The following is a 22,198-nucleotide window of genomic DNA, read 5'->3' as shown; positions in this document are numbered from 1 at the left end:
GATGAAATGTTGAACAAAGTGAAATTGTAGAATTTAAAAAGATATAAAGGAAAAAATTTAAAAATTTAAAGAAAATCAAAAGAAAATTAAAAAAAAAAAAATTATTGGAAGGGGTGAAAGATTGAACTAAAAAGATAATGGTTGAAAAAGATGAAAAATTGAACAAAGTAAAAATTGCAAAAAAGAAAAAGAAAAAGAAAGGGTTTTATAAAATTTATTACATAACTACCATTTCTATATATTATAGATATGTATATATAAGTCTACATATGCAATTTCAAAAAGTGGTTATAGGTTAAGTTTATAGCTGCGTTTTTTGTAAACGTGTTTTTTTGGTAGTGTTTACAACCGTTGAGGCTTCAAGTTTTTAATTGTAGAAAATAAATCCGTGTTACGAAAGCAAATTACTCAATTTATCACACCAGTAATCAGTAGTATAACTGTAAACCGTTCCTGATAAACAAATTACTCTTATCTCTGCCTTATACGGCTGCTACTGCTCTTGTCGCTGCCATGTACCTCTCTGGCTCTCTCTTTTAATAAACTTTCATTTTCAACACCTTTTTCTTCTTTCAAGATTTCCACAGGGATTAAGGCTAGGATCAGCTTCAACACTACAATACCACCACTACCACCAACAAAAACGTCAAGAACAGGAAATCTTGACATAATGTAAGATGTAACATACCAAGTGCACTAAATAATTTCGCAGAAAAGCACAAAACCTTTAAAAACATGAAAGATTATTCACAGTAGGGATAAATAACTTATTAAACTACAAACCAGAGTCAAATTAAAACATAACCCAGTAGAAATTTAAGGATAAGGAGCTTAATAGGAATGTAACCTATTCAAACTAAAAGCATTTTTATTGAAATGACCTTGAAAAATGCCAAAATTATGGCACAAACAACATACAAAAAGCGTTGTGCTGTCTGCCAAAAGTGAAAGGGCAAAACTTAGGTGGTAAATACAAATGGAAAGAATATGAATTTCATTCAATTAAATTGAGTGAACTACAATACAACACTTACACATGCACATGGAAAATATAAAATAAAAGACTGAGGTTACAAAATATTTCATCGGCGCCTGTGTCTGGAGAAACTTGGTGATCCTGTAGCATGTGGGCCTCTGTAATTTTTGCTGGGAGAATCTATTGATCTGAGAGAAGCATAAGCAGATTTTGCAGCTTCAGGCACCGAGTCTAATGGAATTGACTCCACAAAGCATGCTGTGTTGATACGAGTCCTCTCCAGCTCTGCCTGAAGTAACTCAGAGCTATACTGCTGTGCAAGAGCCTAAAGCATACCGAAAAATATGCTTAGATAGAATATCTAATAACACAAATAAAACGCATAAAAGAATGCTGTAGCAGAGAAGCATTATCACAGCTTCTGCTATTAGGCTAAATCAAGAACCAACTGATATTTAAAATAATTTAACTGGAAAAAATAATGACAAGTCATATGAAACCAGGTTGTCTAAATTCTGAGACCCTATAATACCATTCTGGTCTTCTTCTTATGTCCAAGATAATCAAACAATAATACCATATCTATAAAGCTGACACGAACCTAGAAACCATAATGAACAAGGCTCAGAGCATCCTCAGTGTTTAGGGGTTAGGACATAATACAACAAAAAAAATACACGAGGAATAGTTTCTTACAATCAGGTCATCCGGTGACACAGTCATCCCTAGCTGTCTATCATCTGCAAGTGCATCTTCACTCCCACGAGTTGGCCGGCGATGGTGCCCTGGATTCTCCACAGCCTCAGTCATGTTCTCAGTAGCTTTCTCCAAAAGTACCCCTTGTAAAGACTTCAGTGACTCCCTTGCATCAGGTGTAAAATATGGATTCAATACGGTCTCGAAATATTCAAGCTGCAGAAGATAAAGGTGAGATAATTAACCTTTAAAACATATCGTAGCCATATTTCAGATGGAACAGCTGCAGGTGAAGTAAACAAAATATAAATTTTGTGATGCATGTAACACTTTTTCTTTCTTTTTTGATAGGTAATAACAATATTTATTGATAATAAAAGTACAACGAATTTACGATAGTAAACTCACTGCACTGAAAAGAATACAAACCAATCAAAAAGAAAGACTAACAGAATTAAGGAAATCAAACAAAGAGTGACAATGCGTAAACCCCTAAATGCGAGACCACTCAAACAAAGTCCTAAGAAGCAAAGACTTCACACAATCAACAAGTCTCTCAATTTCCTCAAAAGTTCGGGCATTGCGCTCCTTTCAACAAGGTAATCACATCAAACTTCTCCTTTCTCCAAAATTTCTCCCTGTATTAGGGGTAGGGGGTTGACTTCTCTTTCTTCTTTATTTATTTATTTATTTATTTTTGATAGTTGGGGGTGGGGGGATTGGAACCCTGGATGTAACTGTTGAAAACACCAGGAGGCGCAAGTTGAGCTACAATGCTCTTGGCGGGGTTGACTTCTCTTTGAGAATGCATACAACAACAATGTCTAGTCAAAGTCATAAAGTTTAAAAGATATATGTATATATTCCCCACCCCAACACACCCCCCCCCCCCCCCCCCAAAAAAAAAAAAAACCTGGTTCTTGCAGACAGCTAGGAAATTGAACTGTTATTTGTTATATTTCACATGATTATAGCTATTTGAAATTTCAGAAACAAGCAGTTTGATTTTGATTCAGTACTTTACAGTAAAGAATGTTGAACACCATATTTTACCTCAAGCATGAGCTGACAGAAACCATTTGCATCAAGTGACCTAAGATCTTTGGTTTTGTTTTCATGGAAAAGGCTGAGAAATGTATCAATCAGCCCTTCCACAAGAATGCCAAGTGTCTTGTCCAAGAGGGGCTTAGCACCAGCAAAAACCTGCAACGAGAATATTACTTCATTTTGAAAGAATATTTGAGCAAGAGAACTAAACTGGTACTTAATCAGTGTGTAAGACAGTTTTTTTTTTTTTTTTTTGGATAACAAAATAATTGGTTTACTTATCTAAAAGAAAGGTTTATGATAATTAGGGAATTAAAACTTTTCATAAATTTGTGGAAGTATGGCCTTTAAATAACATTTATGTAGATACTAAAGTAAATAAGCAAGTTAAAAAGTCAAAAATTTACCAGCCAACTACATGAACAAGTATGGCATGCGTATCAATTTTTTTACAGATAAATAAAAGGCATGTAGTAACTACCTCTGCATGAACAGATACAAGAGTATGCAGTAACTCCACAGCTGCGTCACGCACACCCTGCAAGAAACCAGCAATTTAATAGTAATAATTTGGAGACAGCAATGTTCACCAAAGAATGTTTTGGAGGAAAAAAGAAAAACAGAAACAAAAACAACTATTATTAGTACTACTACAAACAAATTCCCTAGTTTCTTACTTTGACTGCAGGTGCTGCTCCCCAGTGAACACTAGAATCCAGCAAATAGTTCATGGCAGCTGTTCTGATCAAATTTGCCTGATGGGAGGACACAAAACTGTTTAGGCAATGACAAAAAATTCAACAAAGCGCTGCAGAAAGCAATTTTATGTTTTCAAATTATCAATCCACATCAGCTTGAGATTGTACGCATGACATTGCAGCAAGAAAAATACAAAATATTATCTAAGGTTGTACTCTGGTAGATTTTACTAAAATTAGCAAAATGTACATTTGTACCGTCTGACAGTGCATTATTCCAGATGAGGCTCAGATGCAAGTCCTAGCCATTCATATCAGCTACTGAGTGCAACTGGCGAGCTCAAATAAGTCCCCCCCCCCCCCCCCCCCCCTCCTCTTTTTCCCCTTTATACTTCTGCAGATCCATAGACTTCCAAACAATCTAAATAAAGAGAGAGAAAAGCGAATCTAGAAAATCAGCTACCAGGACACCAAAAATTTGGGACTTCCGTTGGGTGCCAAAGGGAAACGCTTCCGATGAAATATTTGGGACTTCCATTGGGTGCCAAGTTTAAGGAGAGATCAATTTGGAATCCTATTCTTGAGAAGATGGTGAGGAGATTGGCAGGCTGGAAGAGGATGCATTGTTAAAGGGAGGTAGACTTAATCTAATTAAGAGTACTCTCTCAAATTTGCCAACATATTTTCTATCCCTCTTCCCTATCCCAGTGGAGGTGGCTAACCGAATTGAAAAGTTACAAAGAGATTTTTTATGGAGTGGTATTGGTGAAGAACACAAGCTTCATCTGGTGAAATGGTCTAAGGTATGTCTTCCACTGAAGCATGGGGAATTAGGGGTTAAAAATTTGAGAACCATTAATCAAGCATTATTAGGAAAATGGCTGTAGACATATGGGAATGAGAGAGAGAGATGCTATGGAGGAGGATCATTGAGGCTAAGAATGGGAGCAGTTTTTTTTGGGGCGGGGGGGCTGGTGTTCGACATCTGTTTCCTGCCCCTATGGTCTACGCCTTTCTGATTCACTCATTTTGAAGTGGGTGACAGCTCTAATTTTATTATGACTTGTGTGGGGATTCCCCTCTAAAGGAGGCGTTCCCAGAGTTATTTTTGACCAGTTGGGATAGAGATTCTTCTATGGCAGATTTATTGCAATTCAACAATGGGGTGAAGCATTGGGATCTTAATTTTTCCAGATCAGTACAAGATTGGGAGCTGGATTCTTTGGATAGGTTTATGGATTTAATGTATTCATCTTCTGTGATTGTTAGGGGAGATGACATGATGTGTTGGAAGCCGAATAAGAGTAGGGTTCTTGAGGTAGGAGGCTATTATGTCCCTCTAATTCAATCCTTTTTCCATGGAAAATTATTTGGAGATCTAAGATCCCTCCTAGGGTTGCTTTTTCTCTTGGAGTGCTGCGTTGGGGAGGATCTTGACTACAGATACTTTATGGAAGAGAGGTATTAATTTGATTGATTGGTGCGTCATGTGTAAACAGAATGGGGAAAATGTGGATCATCTGCTTCTACATTGTCCATGTGGTCCTTGGTTTTTTGTTTGTTTGGTATCCATTGGGTTATGCCACTGCAGGTAATGGATCTGTTAGCCTCTTGGCAAGGCAATTTTGGTTGGCACTGTAATGCTGCAATTTGGAATTGTGCCACGTTGCTTAATGTGGTGCATTTGAAAAGAGAGAAATGCTAGAAGTTTTGAGAGTTGTGAGCAGTCTATCACTGAGCTTAAATCCTTTTTCTTTCTTTCTATGCTGGATTGGGCTAGAACTCTTCAAGCTTTCTCTAGTGATTCTTTCTTAGATTTGTTAAGTATTGTTCTTTGAGATGTTGATGTTAGTTTTTCTTTGTATACGGAAGTTTTGCTGCTTTAACAAAGATTGTTACTTATCTATAAAAAAAATAAATAAATAAAAGATACCAAAAATTTAACTTTTTACTAAACAACTTCTACAGTACCTATTGAAGGATCTATATTAACAATTCACACAACTAACCAACTTGTTACCCCTTTAACACCTACGCTCCCGGAGCTTCGGATTTTTATCAACTTTATCATGTACTTATATCCACACAAGTGCAGTGAAATACCTACAAGACACGGCATGAGCCATCTATGCTTGTGTGTGAATTGTATTTTGGGGAGGCCAAAGACTTTTCCATATAAATTGAAGAGTTAAACTTATACCTTTGCAAAAGTATACTGAGAAAGGACCTTCTCTTCAAGCCCAGAGAAAGATATCACCAGATCTTGTATGTCACTGTCCTGTTCATCTTTGTCCCTGAAAAAGGGAGGCAAGAAAGCAGGTCATTGAGCATCACCAGGAGAATCATAAAAGTATACACATTTTCAGGAATAAATGATACAGCATGGCACAACCCATCAACTGCTTTGAGGAAAGCATCTTTTACTTTTTCCAAATGAGGTTTACAGGGCTTTTCAAGCATCTAATAATACCCAGGCATATCTGGTTCCCGGTCCCATATGCACCAGGAAATTACCAGAACAAATCCCTGTGGGTTGACACCAAAGGGGAAAAGGAGGGTTTGACCTTGGGCCAAAGCTTCCCAAGGCAACTGGAACTCAAGCTGAAGAGCCATTCAGAAACCCTTCGGGTTAATTGGTCTCTCTAAGATTGGTGAAATGCCACCTTGAGAAGATTTGAACTGAAGGCTCTTCAATCTAGAGAATGGTATCATACAAATGAATCAAACAACATAATTATGTGATCCTACAATATACCCAGCCAATGCTCAACATAAGGCTGGGGACAATCTCACCGACATGCAAATTCTGGTCATACTCTTAACCTAAGTTATAAACCCAATCTACAACTACAAAGGACCTAACTATAAAGGTTAGGTCATTCTGTAGTTGTACTTTGGTTATGTAATGTATTATAAACCCGGTTTAAAATACTAGAATTACTATGTTCATGTGTGTTCTAATAAGTATTATTGTTTACTCAAAAAATAAAAGTTATCTTGAGTAACCAGTAAACTAATAAACTGCATGATGTCACTTGGGCCTGTGCTGATCCTAGCCCAAGATGATTATCTTCTGGGTACCAAAAGCTTATCTAAGTCAATTTCTGGGCTCACATCTAATCAAGCTAGCTTTCATAATAAAGCAACGCAAAAGACATCTATGATAAGTTAACATTTCTCTGCTAAGGAAGATGGGGCAGAGTACCTACCTAGACTGCAGCCAGATGTGTTTGTATTTGTTGTACAACTCATAAGAAAGTTCATCTTTGCAATATCCAATATTACTCAAGACTACCAACAACTGTTGATGTGGATCAACAACACCTCCATGTATATCAGATGATAGTTTTTCTTCTAATGCATGGGAGTATCCATCTTGTAAACGAGGGATTTCTTTGCTTGATTTGTTTTGGACAACCTCACTCCCATTGCGCTCCAGGTGACCTGATTAATGTGCACAGATTATTTGTTTTTGGTTAAGTATTAATTTGCGGAAAACAGAAGTGACATAACAGAACATGTTTAAATTACTTTACAAACATAAATTTGAGATAGCGCATCATACCAGCAAAATCCAAGAAACAGTTCAAAAATGCAAGTCTAACAGATTCTTGAACTTCTTGAAGTTGAACAAACATATCTTCCGACTTTGCAGCCTCACTCCTTAAAGACTGAATCATCCTGAAATAAGAAATAATGAGACAGAAACAAGGGGTAGAGTAATAGAAAAATTACTTTTTTCCATGCAATGGACAAAGCAATTCACGGTGCAATTCAGAAGCAATAAGGTTTAACACATAGGAATAAGTATGTCAAACACCAGATATAAAGAATAAAGTTGATATATAAAGTAAAATATTAGACCTCACCTCCGAATTACACTGATATTTTTCTGACATTTCAACATTCTTCAAAATTGAAGTGACACCTTTCAGTCACCATTAAAAGAAAAAGAAAAGAAGTAATGACTTAATATGTGATTGCAGATCACACCCATTCTCTTCCTGTTTATCATAATTGCTCTGACTCTGATGTTCCATTCTTCATGACATTCAGTGGTAATGAACTACAATCATAAAGCAAAGAGCTGGGTACTATCTGCAGGATTTATTATTTTGTCTAACAGTTACATACAACATTACTCTCACAAGGGGGTGGGCCCCATGAGCATGGGTTCTACTCCCATGTGAGAGCGATGTTGTACGCAACTGTTACACCAGATGCCACCTCTATATGCAGCAGCTCTTTTTTTTTGTCACTGCCTAGAGATGATATAGGTAGGTGAGGCAAATTCATTTACATTCTCTTTTCTTACTTTTAAAATTAAATTTTATGTCTTATGTTCATTCTTAATTTTATATTTCCTGAACAGTATTGGGGGATCCATAGTCTGACATTCACTTTGAAAAAGCAATCCAGCTCCAAAAGCTACTCTTCTTTTGTGTGTGAGTGTGTGTGCGCGCGCGCTTGTCTTTTGTGCAAGCCCGGGAGGGGGGGGGGGGTTGTTGGGGACATCTAGAGACTTACAAATTGATCTGATCCATTGCTGAGCCCATAATTGACCGGAATGCTAGAGGCAAGAAAGAAATTGTGTATGGAGATTTATTCCTTTCAAGAATTGATACTGGGACCCATGTTTCATCTTTTGATATCTCTTCAGTTGATGCCCTCATCCATGAACAAAGCCTTAGAATGTAAATCTTGGTAGTCTCTGAATGGAGTGTTCGTAGTGCCATAACTGTTGCATAAAGAAGACAAAAAACTCAGAATAATTTAGAGATGTCAACATACTGCAGCTTAATAGCTCATTAAAAAAATAATAAAAAATAAAACATATTGCAGCTTAATAGACAGCCTAGATACCAGCAGTAGGAGGAGCTGACTCCTTGACATCAAAAGCTTGGCATGCTTTAGATATTTCCTTTACAGCATCACTCATGTATGATCGCAGAATATTTGTCTCTTCAAGATCACGAAAAGTATTAACAACCTGCACCAACAGTAGATTCATTTTGAGCCACCTGCCAAATATATGGACTGAACAAAAGATACAATAAAGCACTACCACAATGATTGTAGAGTGGACAGAGAACGGTGCTAAATAGAAATCTGAAACCAATTTTTGCTTCAACTGAAATATACAAATTTTGCATCCCAAAACAGTACCAGAGAATAAACAATTTTTTAATCAAACAATCAGACTAAACTTAATTGAAGTATTCTCAAAGCAGTAACTATCCAATTCCACAACCATCAAAGTAGCTCATTAAACTGACACTTCAATCCAATGCAAAAGGTGATAAATAGTCAGCCAGCATACTTACTTTGACTTCATATACAGAGATCGTACTTCGTATCATTCCAGAAATTTCATCAAGAGAATGACTTGAGTACTTCCCGTCTCCAGCCTTTTCCTCAGTTTTATTTGCTGAAGTGTTAGCATTTGATTCAGTGGAAACTTGGGAAGACTGAAAGAACAAGATCCAGAATCAAAATGAAGACCAAAATCATCTCACATAAGAGACGAGGAGATTAAGGGATTTTTAGTTAAACATAACAATAATTTTTTGCAAGAGCAAGAGAATGGTCTGTCATAACAACAAGAAGCAGTATTTGTTAATGCAACAATAAAGGTCTAAAGATCACAAAGCAATAGGTGTAATTTTTGTATTATAAGCAAATTCAGGCAGCTCAAGCAGGAATAAAATTTAGAAGGATGAAGGTGCAAAATAATGTCACAAATAAGTGAGCATCAATGCTATGATAATTTTAAAAATTAAATAATAAAACCTTTAATTTGTCAGCAATGTTGATAAAAGCGTTAAGCGCACTTAAGCGCATAGGCCTCTTGGAGCCTAGGCGCAAAGCACAAGCGCATGCCTGATTGAAGTAAAGCGCATAGTTTTCAAATATAATATCTAATAACTTATGATAGAAATATTAGTAAAATATAATAAAAAATAATAACCACTCAAAATTTGTATATTTTACCTATTAGGTAAGTGCAATTGTATAATGCTTGTAAGTTCAAATTTTACCTAAGCTATTTCAATTCTTAAAATTTTTATATAATAAATTGAAAACAATTATCAATGGTCAATATCATAGTAATATAGTCATAGAAAGTTTAAACATGATATTTTATATAATTATCTTGTGCTTTATAAAAAGTACACAACCAATGATGGTTATGATCAAATGATGTATATGGTTCAATCAAGATACATAAATCTAAACGTCAAAGACCAAAAAGAACAAGAATTGTAAATTAACCTTGTTTGTACCTTATGACATGTAAATAAAAAAACTGATTGTGTAATACAACACCCTAAGGATAGTGGTTGTGTAGTAAATCATTGGTCCATATCATTTCTTTCAAAATCAAGAAATTAATTTTGATGATCCATATTTAGCAATAAATAAAAAAATGTGCCTAGGCATGCACTGTGCTTCTTCAAAAAGCTCCAAAAAAGCGTGCCTAAAGAGCACTTCATTAAATGAGCTTTTTTTTGCCTAGTGAAGCATTGATAGCTTGGAAATTCGATCTTTGAGCTTATGCGTGCCTAAAAACAACAATGCTTGTCAGTATGAATAACTACTAATACAGCAATGATGTTCTTCTGATTAGCTATCTATATACGCTAATTTGAGTTTGAGCCCTAAGCATATTTCTAGGCATTCTAGTGAGTCCTTTAATTTTGACTGAGTTACTCAAATGTATCAAATGATAATGAACTAGATAAGTACCAAGTTCCACAGAATTTTTTTAACAAGTAAAAATAAGTTCATTCAAAAAAGAAACAAACCAAAGTACATAATGCATCATGAATTTTACATCTTTGACTTCCACAACAATTTTACTGCCCATTGCCCATTTTCCATAGAATGCAAAGTTTACATTAACCCATAATCGTAGTCACTGACTGCAAGCAACAACAGACCATACTAACCTGAACAGGAATCATGTCAACTAGATCCTATTTGTCAAAAATCTGAAAAACAAAAATCTTTACAGACAGTGACTTATCAAAAATCTCACTCAGAAACTAAAAGGTATAATATACAGAGTGGCAGAAAATTACAGCATTAAAATCATATATGGGCTCCTTGAGCTTAACCTAGTTGACATTTTTTTTTTTTTTCTGCTTTATTTTTTTTTCCCTTTCTTTTGTGCTTCCTATTTATGTATACAGCCCGCGTACTTTGGTAGCACTTTCTTAGGTTTTTAATGAAATTGTTTACTTATAAAGAAAATTAAAAAACAAAGTCTATTCTTGAATTAATGAAGAGATCTTCATACCATTTTGAAAATTTGAAACCATACCTAGTAAGCATTAAATACAAATGATTTAAGCTCATTATACATATCATACTTATATTTAGAGTTCGGCGCCTTAATTCACTTTGGCAAGCATCTTTTTGGCACTACAAAGACTTGGCACCTTAGGGTTTCCTTTCGCCTTTGACTACATTGGCCATTTATCAAAACATTTGTCCACACAAAAAAATGCAACCTTTTTTGGAGCCTCTTTCACCAAATAGTCTTCCAAGTAAAAGGTTATTCCATTAGAAACTCTTAAAGCCTCATAATAAGAGTGAATATCAAACTTACCATTCTATTCAACCTCTACCTCAAAAAATTAGGCCCTCAACGCTTGGAATGTTTGAATACAGAGTATCAAACAAATAGTCAACTGATTCCTACTCCCAAGTCCCAATCATTAAAAGCTTGAAATTTGATCGTCCACACGAGGGTGTCTCCTTCACTCGAGTACTCTAGAAAAGAAGGTATAGAAGCATCCACATCCCATCACTTGAGTACACTTATTATCCAAATTTGATAGCCGAATGTTTGAGGATGTTGAAAGACCTCTTGATCAATTGAAATCCTTGCTGATTCACACTTTGTTTGATTGGTCCTGAGCATGGGGTTTTACTCATTGTACTTCTTTTCTTGAGTGTCAAAACTCTTTTAGACCTTCTATCTAATCTCCTTGTAATTTTTAAAGTTTCCTTGTGTTCATCATCATGAACATTTAAGTACTTTTCATCATCAATAAAACCTTAGGAGTTTGAGATGATTACACGTGTACTACGGGATTATTGATTGTTCATCATCAATAAAACTATAGAAAAGACGAATATTGATGATTATACGATGATGAAAGGTTTAATCCCATAAACCTTTTCTATTTTTTTCCCCACTAGGTAGCTAGAACACATGCACTTGTATGGGATTACACACATTAACTCACCCTTTTACCCCATGTTTGTGTGGGGAGGATATGCTCCAAAGATCATTTGCCCATCAGCTGATTACTAATGTTAATACAATAATTGACACGATTCAAAATGTCCATGTGCCGCAAATGAAGCAACTAACTATAGTAACCAATGCGCTGCCAGACAAATTGAAATGTATGTTAGCTTATGTGATCAGTACGTTAGCAACTAACTATAGTTGTGACTGCTTCTATGTTAGGGCAACATTCTCTTCTTATTTAACGATTTACTGGAGTTGTAACTGCAGCTTTTGGAAATTTATTGAATGACATTTCAGCTAACGTTTTTGGTTCTTTCTCTGCCTTTTATGGATTAAGTGTGAATGTTCTGGCTAATTTTATAGCTTGAACTAGCACTTTGATTTCCCTTCTTAAACTCTTTTATTCTCTAAATCATATACGGATTACATCAAATTGCAATTGTTTATGGGGCTACGACTTGGGGGTGGTGGTTGTATATATAGATTGCATCAAATTGTAACCAAAAGGTGTATAAAAAACAAAAGAAACTAGATAAAAGAAGAAAAAAATTAGAAATATGATACACAATGCTCCTTGATTTCATTCAAATCTAATTTTAAAGGATAAGTTCTGCCTAAAATTACATTTGGATTCCAATTTACATATAAAAGCTTTCAGAGAAAAAAAAATTATCAGAATACCTTAGCAAATTTCCCGCTGAAAACAGAAAGTGCTACTTTCCAGAAGGCTGGTATGTGATGGATAAGTACAGCAGTTAATCTGCGGATATACCTTCCTCTAAGGGCATCGACTTCTTCACCGGCAAAATCTACTGGCTGAGAATCGACTAGAAGATTGGTGTTCCCAAGATTACTAGAATTGTCAACATCTGACTGACAGTAGAAAACAAAAGCTAACATCATCATTAGTACTAGTCAATTGGTTGGCTACTTTGCTCCAATTATGGTTATACTTACAGACTGATTTAAGGCTTGTTGAATCTGCCTCCACCTTGCATCAGAAACAGCTCTTTCACGGATCTCATTATGCAACGTTTCCATGTTTGCCTCATGATCTAAGGTGCACTTCTCAAGCAAACCTCGAATTCTGTGATTCTGGCAAAGAGACAATGCTAGATATTCAGCAAGTTTACCTTCCAATAGCAATATTAGGATGATTCACCAGAAAGTAGTTTTAAGGCTCATGATCAATCTTTTGTTTCTTTTTCTTTTAACTAAAATTTGAAGTACTTTTTTTCCCTTAAAGTTTGAGGTTGTTCTCTTTTTGGCCCTTTATGTATCAAAATTTTCATTTTGGCCCTTCATGTTCGATTCTGTTATCATATTGACATTGCCAAATGAAAGCTTAGTAATCTGAGAGTTAATCTGGCACTTAACGGCCAAATTACTAGCGCAGATGGAGAGCAAGGACAATATGAAAACATAATCAAATATGAAGGGCTCAAAATGAAAATTTTGAAATGTGAAGGGCCAAAATGAAAACAACCCCAAACTTAAAGGGCCAAAAGTGTTCTTTAGAATTTTCTTTTCCCTTTTTTCTTTGAAGGGAGGGTCAGAAGAAGGGAGAGAGGCAACCTATTAGTTGTAAGTGGTCAGTACTGTTGTAAGTTAAAATGTTAAGTATAATGTTTTATGAAGGAAAAAACTTCAACCATATGACTTAACTAACTTCAGCTATTCAACTAACATCAAAAAATCCTAAGGGACATTACTGGTTTAGAATAAACACAATCTAGGAACATGGAGATTAGGTGAAAAAAAAAGAAAAAAAATTGAAAACTGTGGCACAATCACAACTTTGCTGACCTGTATAGTTAAATAATGCCATACAGGATCTGACTCAGGTTCCAGCTCCAACAAAAGCCTTACAGTATTTTCAAGCTACAAGAAGCATTGAAAGTTAATTTTTTTTGAAAATTAAGTAATGCAATTTCATTGATAATGCAACATGCTTTGTGTTCACAATGATGAACAAAAAGAGTCATAAAAAATATCAATTGGAAGAAGCATTGAAAGTTATAGGCAGCCACAAAAGGAAAAGGCCACAAAGTATTTGGCTTTGCACAAAGTGGTACATAAGAAAGCACATAAACAATATAATAACAAGATATTGGTATCAAGTTGTTCCTTACTTAAATACACACATCATCAATCATCACACCTAGCCAAACCATCTATCACATCCACAAGGTCATAGGTGGCTAGAAGATGCTCAGGCAACACCCAAGCCACAAATCATAGGCACACAGCAGGTTGCCCTGGTTGTTTCTATCAACCAGGTCCCAAAGTGGTCTATTCAACTAATCAGCAATGAGATCACATAAGCCAACAACCAACAGGACCAACTGATCAAAATTTATTCAGAAAAATATATAAATGGAATAATTTTGAAGCATCTTTGATAAATTAGTATAGTTATAAACTAAATTCATGTGATCATTATTTTAGAGTTATTAGAAGACACATTATAAGTTGTCAAACTTAAAACTTGCATTTAAATTTTTTTTTTTTTTTGGGTAATATACTTTTATTACATTGTCTTGGAAAAATCCAGGTGTTATTAAATGCAAATTATGATGCCAAATTGTATGTTTCTTCTTATGCTTTCCCTTGGTAGGCTAAACATTACCTAGATGCCACATGGGACTGGCAAAACTGTTAAATACAAGTATTTAAGTATTGGTATAGAAGTGTAACTGAGTCAAGTCAAACGGAGTCTTAATCTATTTGAGGTTAGCTTGATCATGGGTGAAAGTGTTCAGGCCTGGCTTGTGCTCAACTTCTCAAGTCAAGCTGTACTAGCCTTGTTCAAACTTGGCTTGAATATGTTAGCCATGAGCTCAAGCTTGGCTCGATTCAACCCAGTTGCAACAAAAAACAAAAACAAAACAAAATAGTAGATCTGAAGGGTGGGAATACAGAAAACACAACTGCTGCACCCAACGGAATAAATAAAGCTTTTAAACATCAAGCTACAAGATTAATTCCCAAAAGATATCCATGTATGATAAGGGGGAAAACCCTTAAATTAAAATCATCAAAACAATTTTATCAGTAATTGAAAAGCCAGAAGAGAGGGGGTGTTAAACAGAAATCTAAAAAGGCTTGGTTCCTTCTTGATTTGTTTTTGTTGCACAACTGATCACCATCTCTATTGACTAAAAAAGACCCCATGTCTGTTTGCACTAAAGAGGAAAGGGGCTGAGAAGCTTTGGTGGCTCCAGAGAGAGAAATGAAAACTAACAGAAAGACAAGACGCCTTTGATCAATGGTTGCATGAAGCCGTATGTTTTGAATCAGAATGAAGAGGAGGATGTTTGATAGAAAAGAAATTCCCTGTCCAGGTAAGTATCTGGTAGAGGGGCAGTGAGAATGAATTGGCAGTACTTTATTTGGCAAACAATGGTGTAAGTCATAGAGGGCCCTGTCCAAGCTTGTTGCAAGTCTAATGAGTCTTCTCAAGTTTAGGCTTCACAATTAATCCTCAAGCCTTATATTCACAAGCTCGTTCATTAAGAAAATAGTTTGCTTGAGCTCAGTTTGCTCATAAAACAAGTTTAATAATAGGGTTCGATCTTGGCTTGCTTCTGTGCATGCTCAAACATAAATAAGCTTTGTTCACCAAGTCATGCCCAAGCTTTTCATGAACAGGTTGGTGCATTTCCTGCTCTGACTGGTCTAATGAAAATGGTATTCTATGTAAAAATATATAATTAATACATCTTAAAAACCCAAGCAGGAGACATCAGGTTACTTCAACTTTTTATTACTTCCAGTTCAGCATCACCAGCAAATAGTCAAAAGAAACCAAAAAGTACAAAACAACCTTACATTTGTGAGGTCTATTTGTGGATCTTCCATAGATTTGTAAAGCATACTTTTGAACTCATTCATCACTTTCTCAACCTCTTCAAGAACGCGTTTTAGTATTCCCACCTGAAAGTGACTTATAACCGTAAGTATATTTACTTCAGTAGGAAAAGAAAACTGTCGAGCAATTATTTTTTAAATTAGTGGGTATAAATAATTTCATAATTTTGTTTTAACTGAAATATTCCTCATGAAATTAGCTAATTCCATAGTATACTATGACACAATGATAGTGAGCATATGTAATAGAACTACACCAAAACATCTAAACTACGACCCAAGATGAGGTGCCTTAAACAACAGTTAAAATTTTAAGAAGAAAAACAGGCAAAATTTTTCATTTCAGATTATAGATGTTAGCATTTACAACATTCATGATTATAATTATAAACATAGAAACATGATTTATAATCAAATCAATTTTAAGAGATCTATTCATTGATGAAGGAAAAGAAAAACCAAGTACGGCAATTTGATTGAAGATAAAATAGAATCTTAAGCAGTGATTGTGATGATAAAGAAAGAACATATATTATAGAATGGAAAAGGGGCAGGGAACCCCCTAGACCCCTAAAAAACAAAAAACCAATACCAACTCTTATTGGTTACCTAGTTTTAGAAATAGGAAACCAAACCTTCATTTTAGCACATATTCTGGGACACATTCATTAACTTAACGTTGTGTACAACTGTCAAAATGACAATGTGATGCTGCATAAAATCAGTCAAGTATCTTGTTCTTTTAATGACAATGAATTTTAAAAAACATTAATACATTGACAAGGACATTTGCAAATGCACATAAAACAGATCTTGGAAAGAAAAAGGATGATGATGGATAAAAACGGAAGAAAGAATTTACAAACATATCAAAACTGAACTTCAACCAACAGGTTAATTGATGCTTAAACGCGAGATCATAATTTTTTTTTCTGCCTTGACAAAAATTAAATTACTAGATGAATATAAATTCTTGTATACATGAGACGGCAGGGCAATTGACTTCGCCTTCTTGTATTCCCTTACTGCCAAGTCATATTCACCCTTACTAATGCTCCCACGAATTGTACTTGGCAAGTTGAATAATGTCCGAAACCTCTGTAGCATTCCTTGGACAGACCTGATCTTCTCAGCTTGATCCTACAGCAGAGCCATTCAAAAAAGAGAGGGAGAGAGAGAAATGCAACAAATGTGATCAGTGTTGCATCAGATGTTATATATTTCCAATCCAATCAAAATTTGAATTTTACAAACCTGTCTCTCAAATAGAGGCTGAAAAGCACGATTGGCCTGCAAACTTACTCCTCGAATGCAATTAAACAAATGAGAAGTCCCTGAACCTTCAGGATCTTCTTCTATTCGTTTCAACTTTGACTCAATATCTGGAACAAGAATTAGAATTCCCCAGATCAAAATCAAGAACTAATCAATCATATCAAGAATTTTAAGCTTTACACACATATATGCACAAAACAGGAACCTGAGAAGTTTGCTGGCAACACAGCATTCTATGTTCAATTATGAATGTTAAAACTTAACACCATAACAAGTGACATGAAATGGATGCATACCATCAATTGTGGTTTTGCACGAGACAAAGCAGTCAAAATTGTCTTTAACCAATTGTTTTCTCTGTTGAGTCCTTCCTTTGAGATCAGTCTTCAAAGCAAGAGCACCACCCTCCAAATCTGCTGCAGTTGTATCTTGGTGAATTCGGGATAGAAACAGCTTTGCATCAAATTTCTCAGAGAAATACATCAACTTCTCTGCAAATATTTGCATCAAACATTATGTCAGCCATAAGGCCATAGATGGAGAGGTAAATATAACACTCTTAACTTATGTGACACAGAATGCAGCAATCAGTATAAAACTTCCATGTCATCCAAAACTAACAAGGGGAAAAAAGAAACATTGTTTTCCTGTCAATATTATTGTACATTTCACTCTATTATAATAATAGATATTGATTATATTACTGCTTATTTTTATTAGAAAAAGAGCAAAATAACCTAAATTTTGTAAAAACTATAAGATATGTGTTAAACATATCCACTACTTTCTAAAGAATTACAATCCCTTGAACTCTAAAAAATATGCTTATGCATCAAATGTGCTCAATAGTATGCATCAAATGAGCTCAATACTATGCATCAAATGTGCTGAATACAATGAGAAAATGCAATACCTCGAAGGCTGCTATCCAAAGAATCTTTATCCAACTTGGTTGGAGAGCTTTCTGATGTGTCGGTGATCAGCTTTAATGATTTGTTGTCTATTATTCTGTAAGAACAGCACAAACTCAGGATAGTGGAAGTAAAAATAAAAGATAAAAAGTTTTAGAACTACTGACTTCCGTCTGCCATAGGAAAAGTATCAGGCTTGTGTTTCTATTAGATTCAATTTTATTTAATTGCAAATAGTACAAATTAGGTTGCCTTGCCTTCAAATGAAAAATCAACAACAAAATATTATAAATTCCAAATCCTTTAAACATCAATGCATATCCAGTAGCTGAACATGATTAAAACAGTCAACTAGCAGAAACTTGATATATTAAGGAGACACTTTCATTTGTGCAAGATATACTAAGGAGTCACTGAAAACAGAGGTAACATGGCAAACAAAACAAAGTGAAAAAATTTTCAAAATAGATTAATCATGTAAGGCCAGAAGAAATCATGATTCTGTAAACCAAGATAGGCATTACACAGAAGATTTTTACCCAAATCCTAGAGGATCAACACATTCCATGCCACGAGGGAATGACTGAAAAGAGGTAAACCCCTTTCTAACAACTACTGATGCTTTTCGCTCGAATTTTTGAGCCACAGGTGCTGTTCTTGTCTCCCGCATTTCCCGAACCCTACGAGAAAGCTGTCAGAGACACACAACCAAACGGTATCAAACTAATGGTCCATAAAATAAATTGACAAAAAAAAAAGGAATAAAATATTTAAAAAGAAATCAAGTATTCTGATGCACATTATACTGTCATTTGGAAGGCATTCAATACGAAAATACCTAAAAACTAGTTTTTGGGCCTTTAGTTCAGGATATCAATTATTTTATTTTATTTTATTTTATAAGTATTTGAAAATAAGATTTAAAAAAAAAAAAGGTATCAGCCTTGTCACCGAGAAAAATATCACTCAGAGCTGAAGGCAGAGTTACAAGTATGGAATAAATACAAGTAACATAATACTTCAATATAGCCTAATGATAGATTCCATTTTTTTCTTTTCTTTTCTTTTCTTTTCTTGGGGGGTGGGGTGGGGGGGGTATACAAGGAGTTGCATGTTGCAGACATCAAAATAAGCAATAAAATAATAAAGACTCAAGTAACATTGAAAACAATAACTTGGTGTTTGGTTCAAGATATCCAATACGACCCCCTCATCTAGAACCTCAAGAATGTTCAATGACAACAACCAAGCCTTAGTCTCAAAACTAGCCACGACAATGTGATGTCTAAATATATGAATTTTTGAGAATGTAAATAATGTACATGTTTGCTTTGATTAGGAATTTAACAAAATTCCTATATCTGTTATTGCCACACTTGGTTTATTCTTGGGAGTCTTGTAGGAATTATTTATTTTCCAAAAATAAGCCAAGAACATCTCATATTGACAAAAGGAAATTTTCTTTAAATAACCTATTACTCATTTGTCTAAAAATACAGCCATTGTGAAAAATAAAACTTATGATTAACTCTCCCATTAAGAAGACATGAAGTCAATGTAGTCTTTTTTGAACATATTTTTAGGGGAGAAGCAATGCCTTTAAAATATCAAATGAGAGTACCATAGTAATTTAACTGAAAACTCTACTTTCCTTACTCATGGTAATGCATATGCCATTTCTTCTTCTTCTTCTACTTCTTTTTCATTTAAATCTACAATCCCACAAAACTAAGGTTTTGTGAAAAAAAAAAATGTTTACTTGACTATATTGTTTTGTGAACATTTGGATGTCCACAGGCATTTAGGCTCCCAAGAGCTTTTGCAACCAAGTGTGGGAACGATTTAGAATCCCAACCACATTCCATGGAATCTGAAAATATTCCACAAACCAAACCTGACTTTAGGGTCAAACTGGCAGTGTATGACAATGTTTAAGTGAGGTTTGACAAATTTGCTTCAGCCAGTTTTGAAAATGTTTTAAGTGAGAGTACACAAAGGCCTGTGTTTGGATTGCATAGGACATGGTACAAGGTCTTTCTGGAAACTCAACAACGTCCAGCACCAGCTCAACCTAACTTAAAGAAATGGGAGGACAAGTCCATTATAAAAAGTAGTATATGAATGTAATAAATGGATAAATAATTGTAAAATTGCTCAAGACATTGATGGTTTTGCACCAAGTCACACAGATGTTTCAAGGTAGATGGCAACTTCATATCCATTTCAACCTTAAATTATAAATTCTCCAAGACAAATGGCAATTATAATTCAATGGTAGTATATACACTTTAAGGTAGGCAAGGGCAGCTGAGTTTGATTCTGGCATGATAGGAGGTGTGGAGAACAACTGTCAAGGATGGTCTATCTTGATTCGTATGATTGTTCCTTGGCTAGAGATGCTTCAGTAGATCCATGTGGGGGAGACAGCATGACAGGGAACAAAGGAGTTGGGATGTAAGTTTCATGCAGGACTTTAATGATTGGATGATAGAGGTTGTCACCCCTTTCTTCAATCTTCTTCATTCTATTATCCCTCTTAGGTCAGGGTAATGAACGGGGATTTTGATGTCCTTTTATGATGCTTAAGGGGTCTTTGTGCTATGATTTTCCTTGGAAGAGTATTTGGCATGTTAAGGCCCTGAGACGGGAATCTTTCTTTGTATGAACAGCAACTTGGGGGAAGCCTCTTTTTTTTTTTTTTGGATAAATAGCTTGGGGGAAGATTCTTATGTGTGGTAACCTCATTTAGAGAGGATACATGCTAGTAAGTTGGTGTTTACTTCACTATAGTGTTGCATTTGAATTGTGAAGCTTTGCTTTAGATCTTTTGGGTTTCAGTGGGTGCTGCTAGAAAAGATTGCTAACCTTATGTTTGGTTGGCGCAATTGGGTAGGCAAGCATTCTCCAAATACTTGGAACATTGTTCCGTTACGTTTGATATAGACATTATGACAGGAACCTTTTTTTTTTGTAATTTGATAATTACAATGGGGGAGAGGGAATTTGAACCTTGAACATATTCATCACACATTTGGGGATAAGCAAAATCAAGGCCACAAATTTTTTTTTTTTTAAAGTAAATAAATAAATTGAAAATCAAAAAAGAAATACACTGCCCAAGTACACAGGCAGTATACAAACAGCACCGCAGGGGGGAAAAAAAAGGCCTCGGTGTGGGGTTTTACTAACAGCAACTCTATTGCTGAGTTTTTCGAATCAATAACCTTCTGTACATAAACTGTGGTAATTCTTTAGGCTACTTTGTGTTAATCCATGTACATGAAGTAATCTTTTGTCAATATAATACTTATTTACTTATCAACAAAATTTATAATTCAATTCAAATCATGCTAAAAGTACTACAATAAAACGATTTTCCTAGTCAACTTTCAGATTATTGAACTAATCTAAGCCACATTTAGTCCATTCAAGTAGTCTTCTTCAAGTAACAAGTTCGATAATTCGACAGCTAATACCAGTAGAAATAAATCAACAAATTGAACTGATCAAGGCTTATTTTCTTCGAATTTAACACCAATCCCTCACTCTTATCTCAATCTCAGTAGAAAATTCATACAAAAGCACATCAATTAGAGAGACTCACCTCAGCCTCGTCGACGTGTTTCCAGAAAGAAGGCTCGTCGCCGTCCCAGGTGACGGCGGCGACATCGTCATCCCTAGACCGAGCCAGGGAGCCACGACCGCCGGCTCCCGATCCGCGATGAGGATGCTGATCTTTAGTGGAGGAGTCATCGTCGCCGCTAGATATACTAAGCATCTCCACTTCCGAATCATCGTCCTCCTCCACCACTGGTCTCCGCGCCGCTCCCGCCCTAGAACTAGCATTCGCCGCCACCGGCTTCTTCGGCGGTTGTTGCGGCGGAGGCTGCACGTAATTCACCACCGGCTTCCTTGGCTTCTTGTTGTTGCTGCTGCTATTGGTGTTGGTGTAATCGAGATCTCGCTGCGCTTGTTCCTTCAAAGCCATCTGGAGAAGCTCGTCCTCGTCGAGATCATCGCTATCGCTCGACATTTTACTTTCTTTCTTTTTGGGATTTTGCTTTGGGAGAGAGAGAGAGAGAGAGAGAGGGTTAAATTCTACAGATCGAGAGATCAATTTCAAAAATATAAAGCAGGTGTAGCTTTGGCTCAATATGTGGCTCGCTCAAATGATGAACGATTCAACGAGCCGAGGTGTTTTCCATTACATTCCAATGTTAAAACTTAAGACATTTCCTTTCCCTTAAATATAATTCGGGGAAATGATACGGTACGTTACTAGTGGTTGTTAACTTGTTACGGGTTGTGGAAAAAATATTCTACGAGGGATGGCAATGAGGTGGGGCGGGGTCGAAGGATGGGGTTTTTGTCTCCGTCCCGTATGGTTTTGTCTTGTCCTATTTCCATTCCGCATAGCGGGGAAAACTTTTTCACCCCATTCCCGTCCCTTGGGGCCCCACGA

General features: G+C 35.7%; 1 protein-coding gene across 2 annotated transcripts; it reads right to left on the bottom strand.

The window, feature by feature from the left end:
• Positions 1 to 841: 841 nt before the first annotated feature.
• On the bottom strand, positions 842 to 21,965 carry LOC115975390 (exocyst complex component SEC5A-like). 2 transcript variants are annotated; one of them, XM_031096153.1, is made up of 21 exons: positions 21,341 to 21,965; positions 18,276 to 18,427; positions 17,739 to 17,833; positions 17,122 to 17,316; positions 16,805 to 16,932; positions 16,532 to 16,690; positions 15,512 to 15,616; positions 13,487 to 13,561; positions 12,638 to 12,775; positions 12,362 to 12,553; positions 8,742 to 8,885; positions 8,281 to 8,407; positions 7,945 to 8,155; positions 6,983 to 7,098; positions 6,627 to 6,861; positions 5,618 to 5,711; positions 3,397 to 3,474; positions 3,201 to 3,257; positions 2,726 to 2,875; positions 1,673 to 1,888; positions 842 to 1,301 (listed from the first exon to the last, which is right to left on the bottom strand). In XM_031096153.1, exons 1-21 carry the CDS (start codon positions 21,767 to 21,769, stop codon positions 1,083 to 1,085), a joined length of 3,315 nt encoding a protein of 1,104 aa, XP_030952013.1. In that variant the 5' UTR covers positions 21,770 to 21,965; the 3' UTR covers positions 842 to 1,082. The 2 variants fall into 2 exon arrangements, with proteins under 2 accessions (XP_030952013.1, XP_030952014.1); XM_031096154.1 differs by lacking the exon at positions 13,487 to 13,561 and having other exon boundaries at positions 844 to 1,301.
• Between the last annotated feature and the right edge of the window lie 233 nt (positions 21,966 to 22,198).

Source organism: Quercus lobata, chromosome 2, assembly GCF_001633185.2.
Source record: "Quercus lobata isolate SW786 chromosome 2, ValleyOak3.0 Primary Assembly, whole genome shotgun sequence".
NCBI classification, from domain to species: domain Eukaryota; kingdom Viridiplantae; phylum Streptophyta; class Magnoliopsida; order Fagales; family Fagaceae; genus Quercus; species Quercus lobata.
Note: the sequence above shows the minus strand (reverse complement) of the source record. Positions and strands in the feature narration are given on the sequence as shown.

Excerpts from the sequence above, each read along its gene's own strand:
- LOC115975390 (XM_031096153.1), bottom strand. The coding sequence starts at position 21,769 with ATGTCGAGCGATAGCGATGATCTCGACGAGGACGAGCTTCTCCAGATG. Across the intron at positions 15,617-16,531 it reads CAATTGCCCTGCCGTCTCAT|GTGGGAATACTAAAACGCGT; the intron begins GTATACAAGAAT and ends AGTCACTTTCAG. Across the intron at positions 7,099-7,944 it reads GCAATGGATCAGATCAATTT|GATGATTCAGTCTTTAAGGA; the intron begins GTAAGTCTCTAG and ends TTCTTATTTCAG.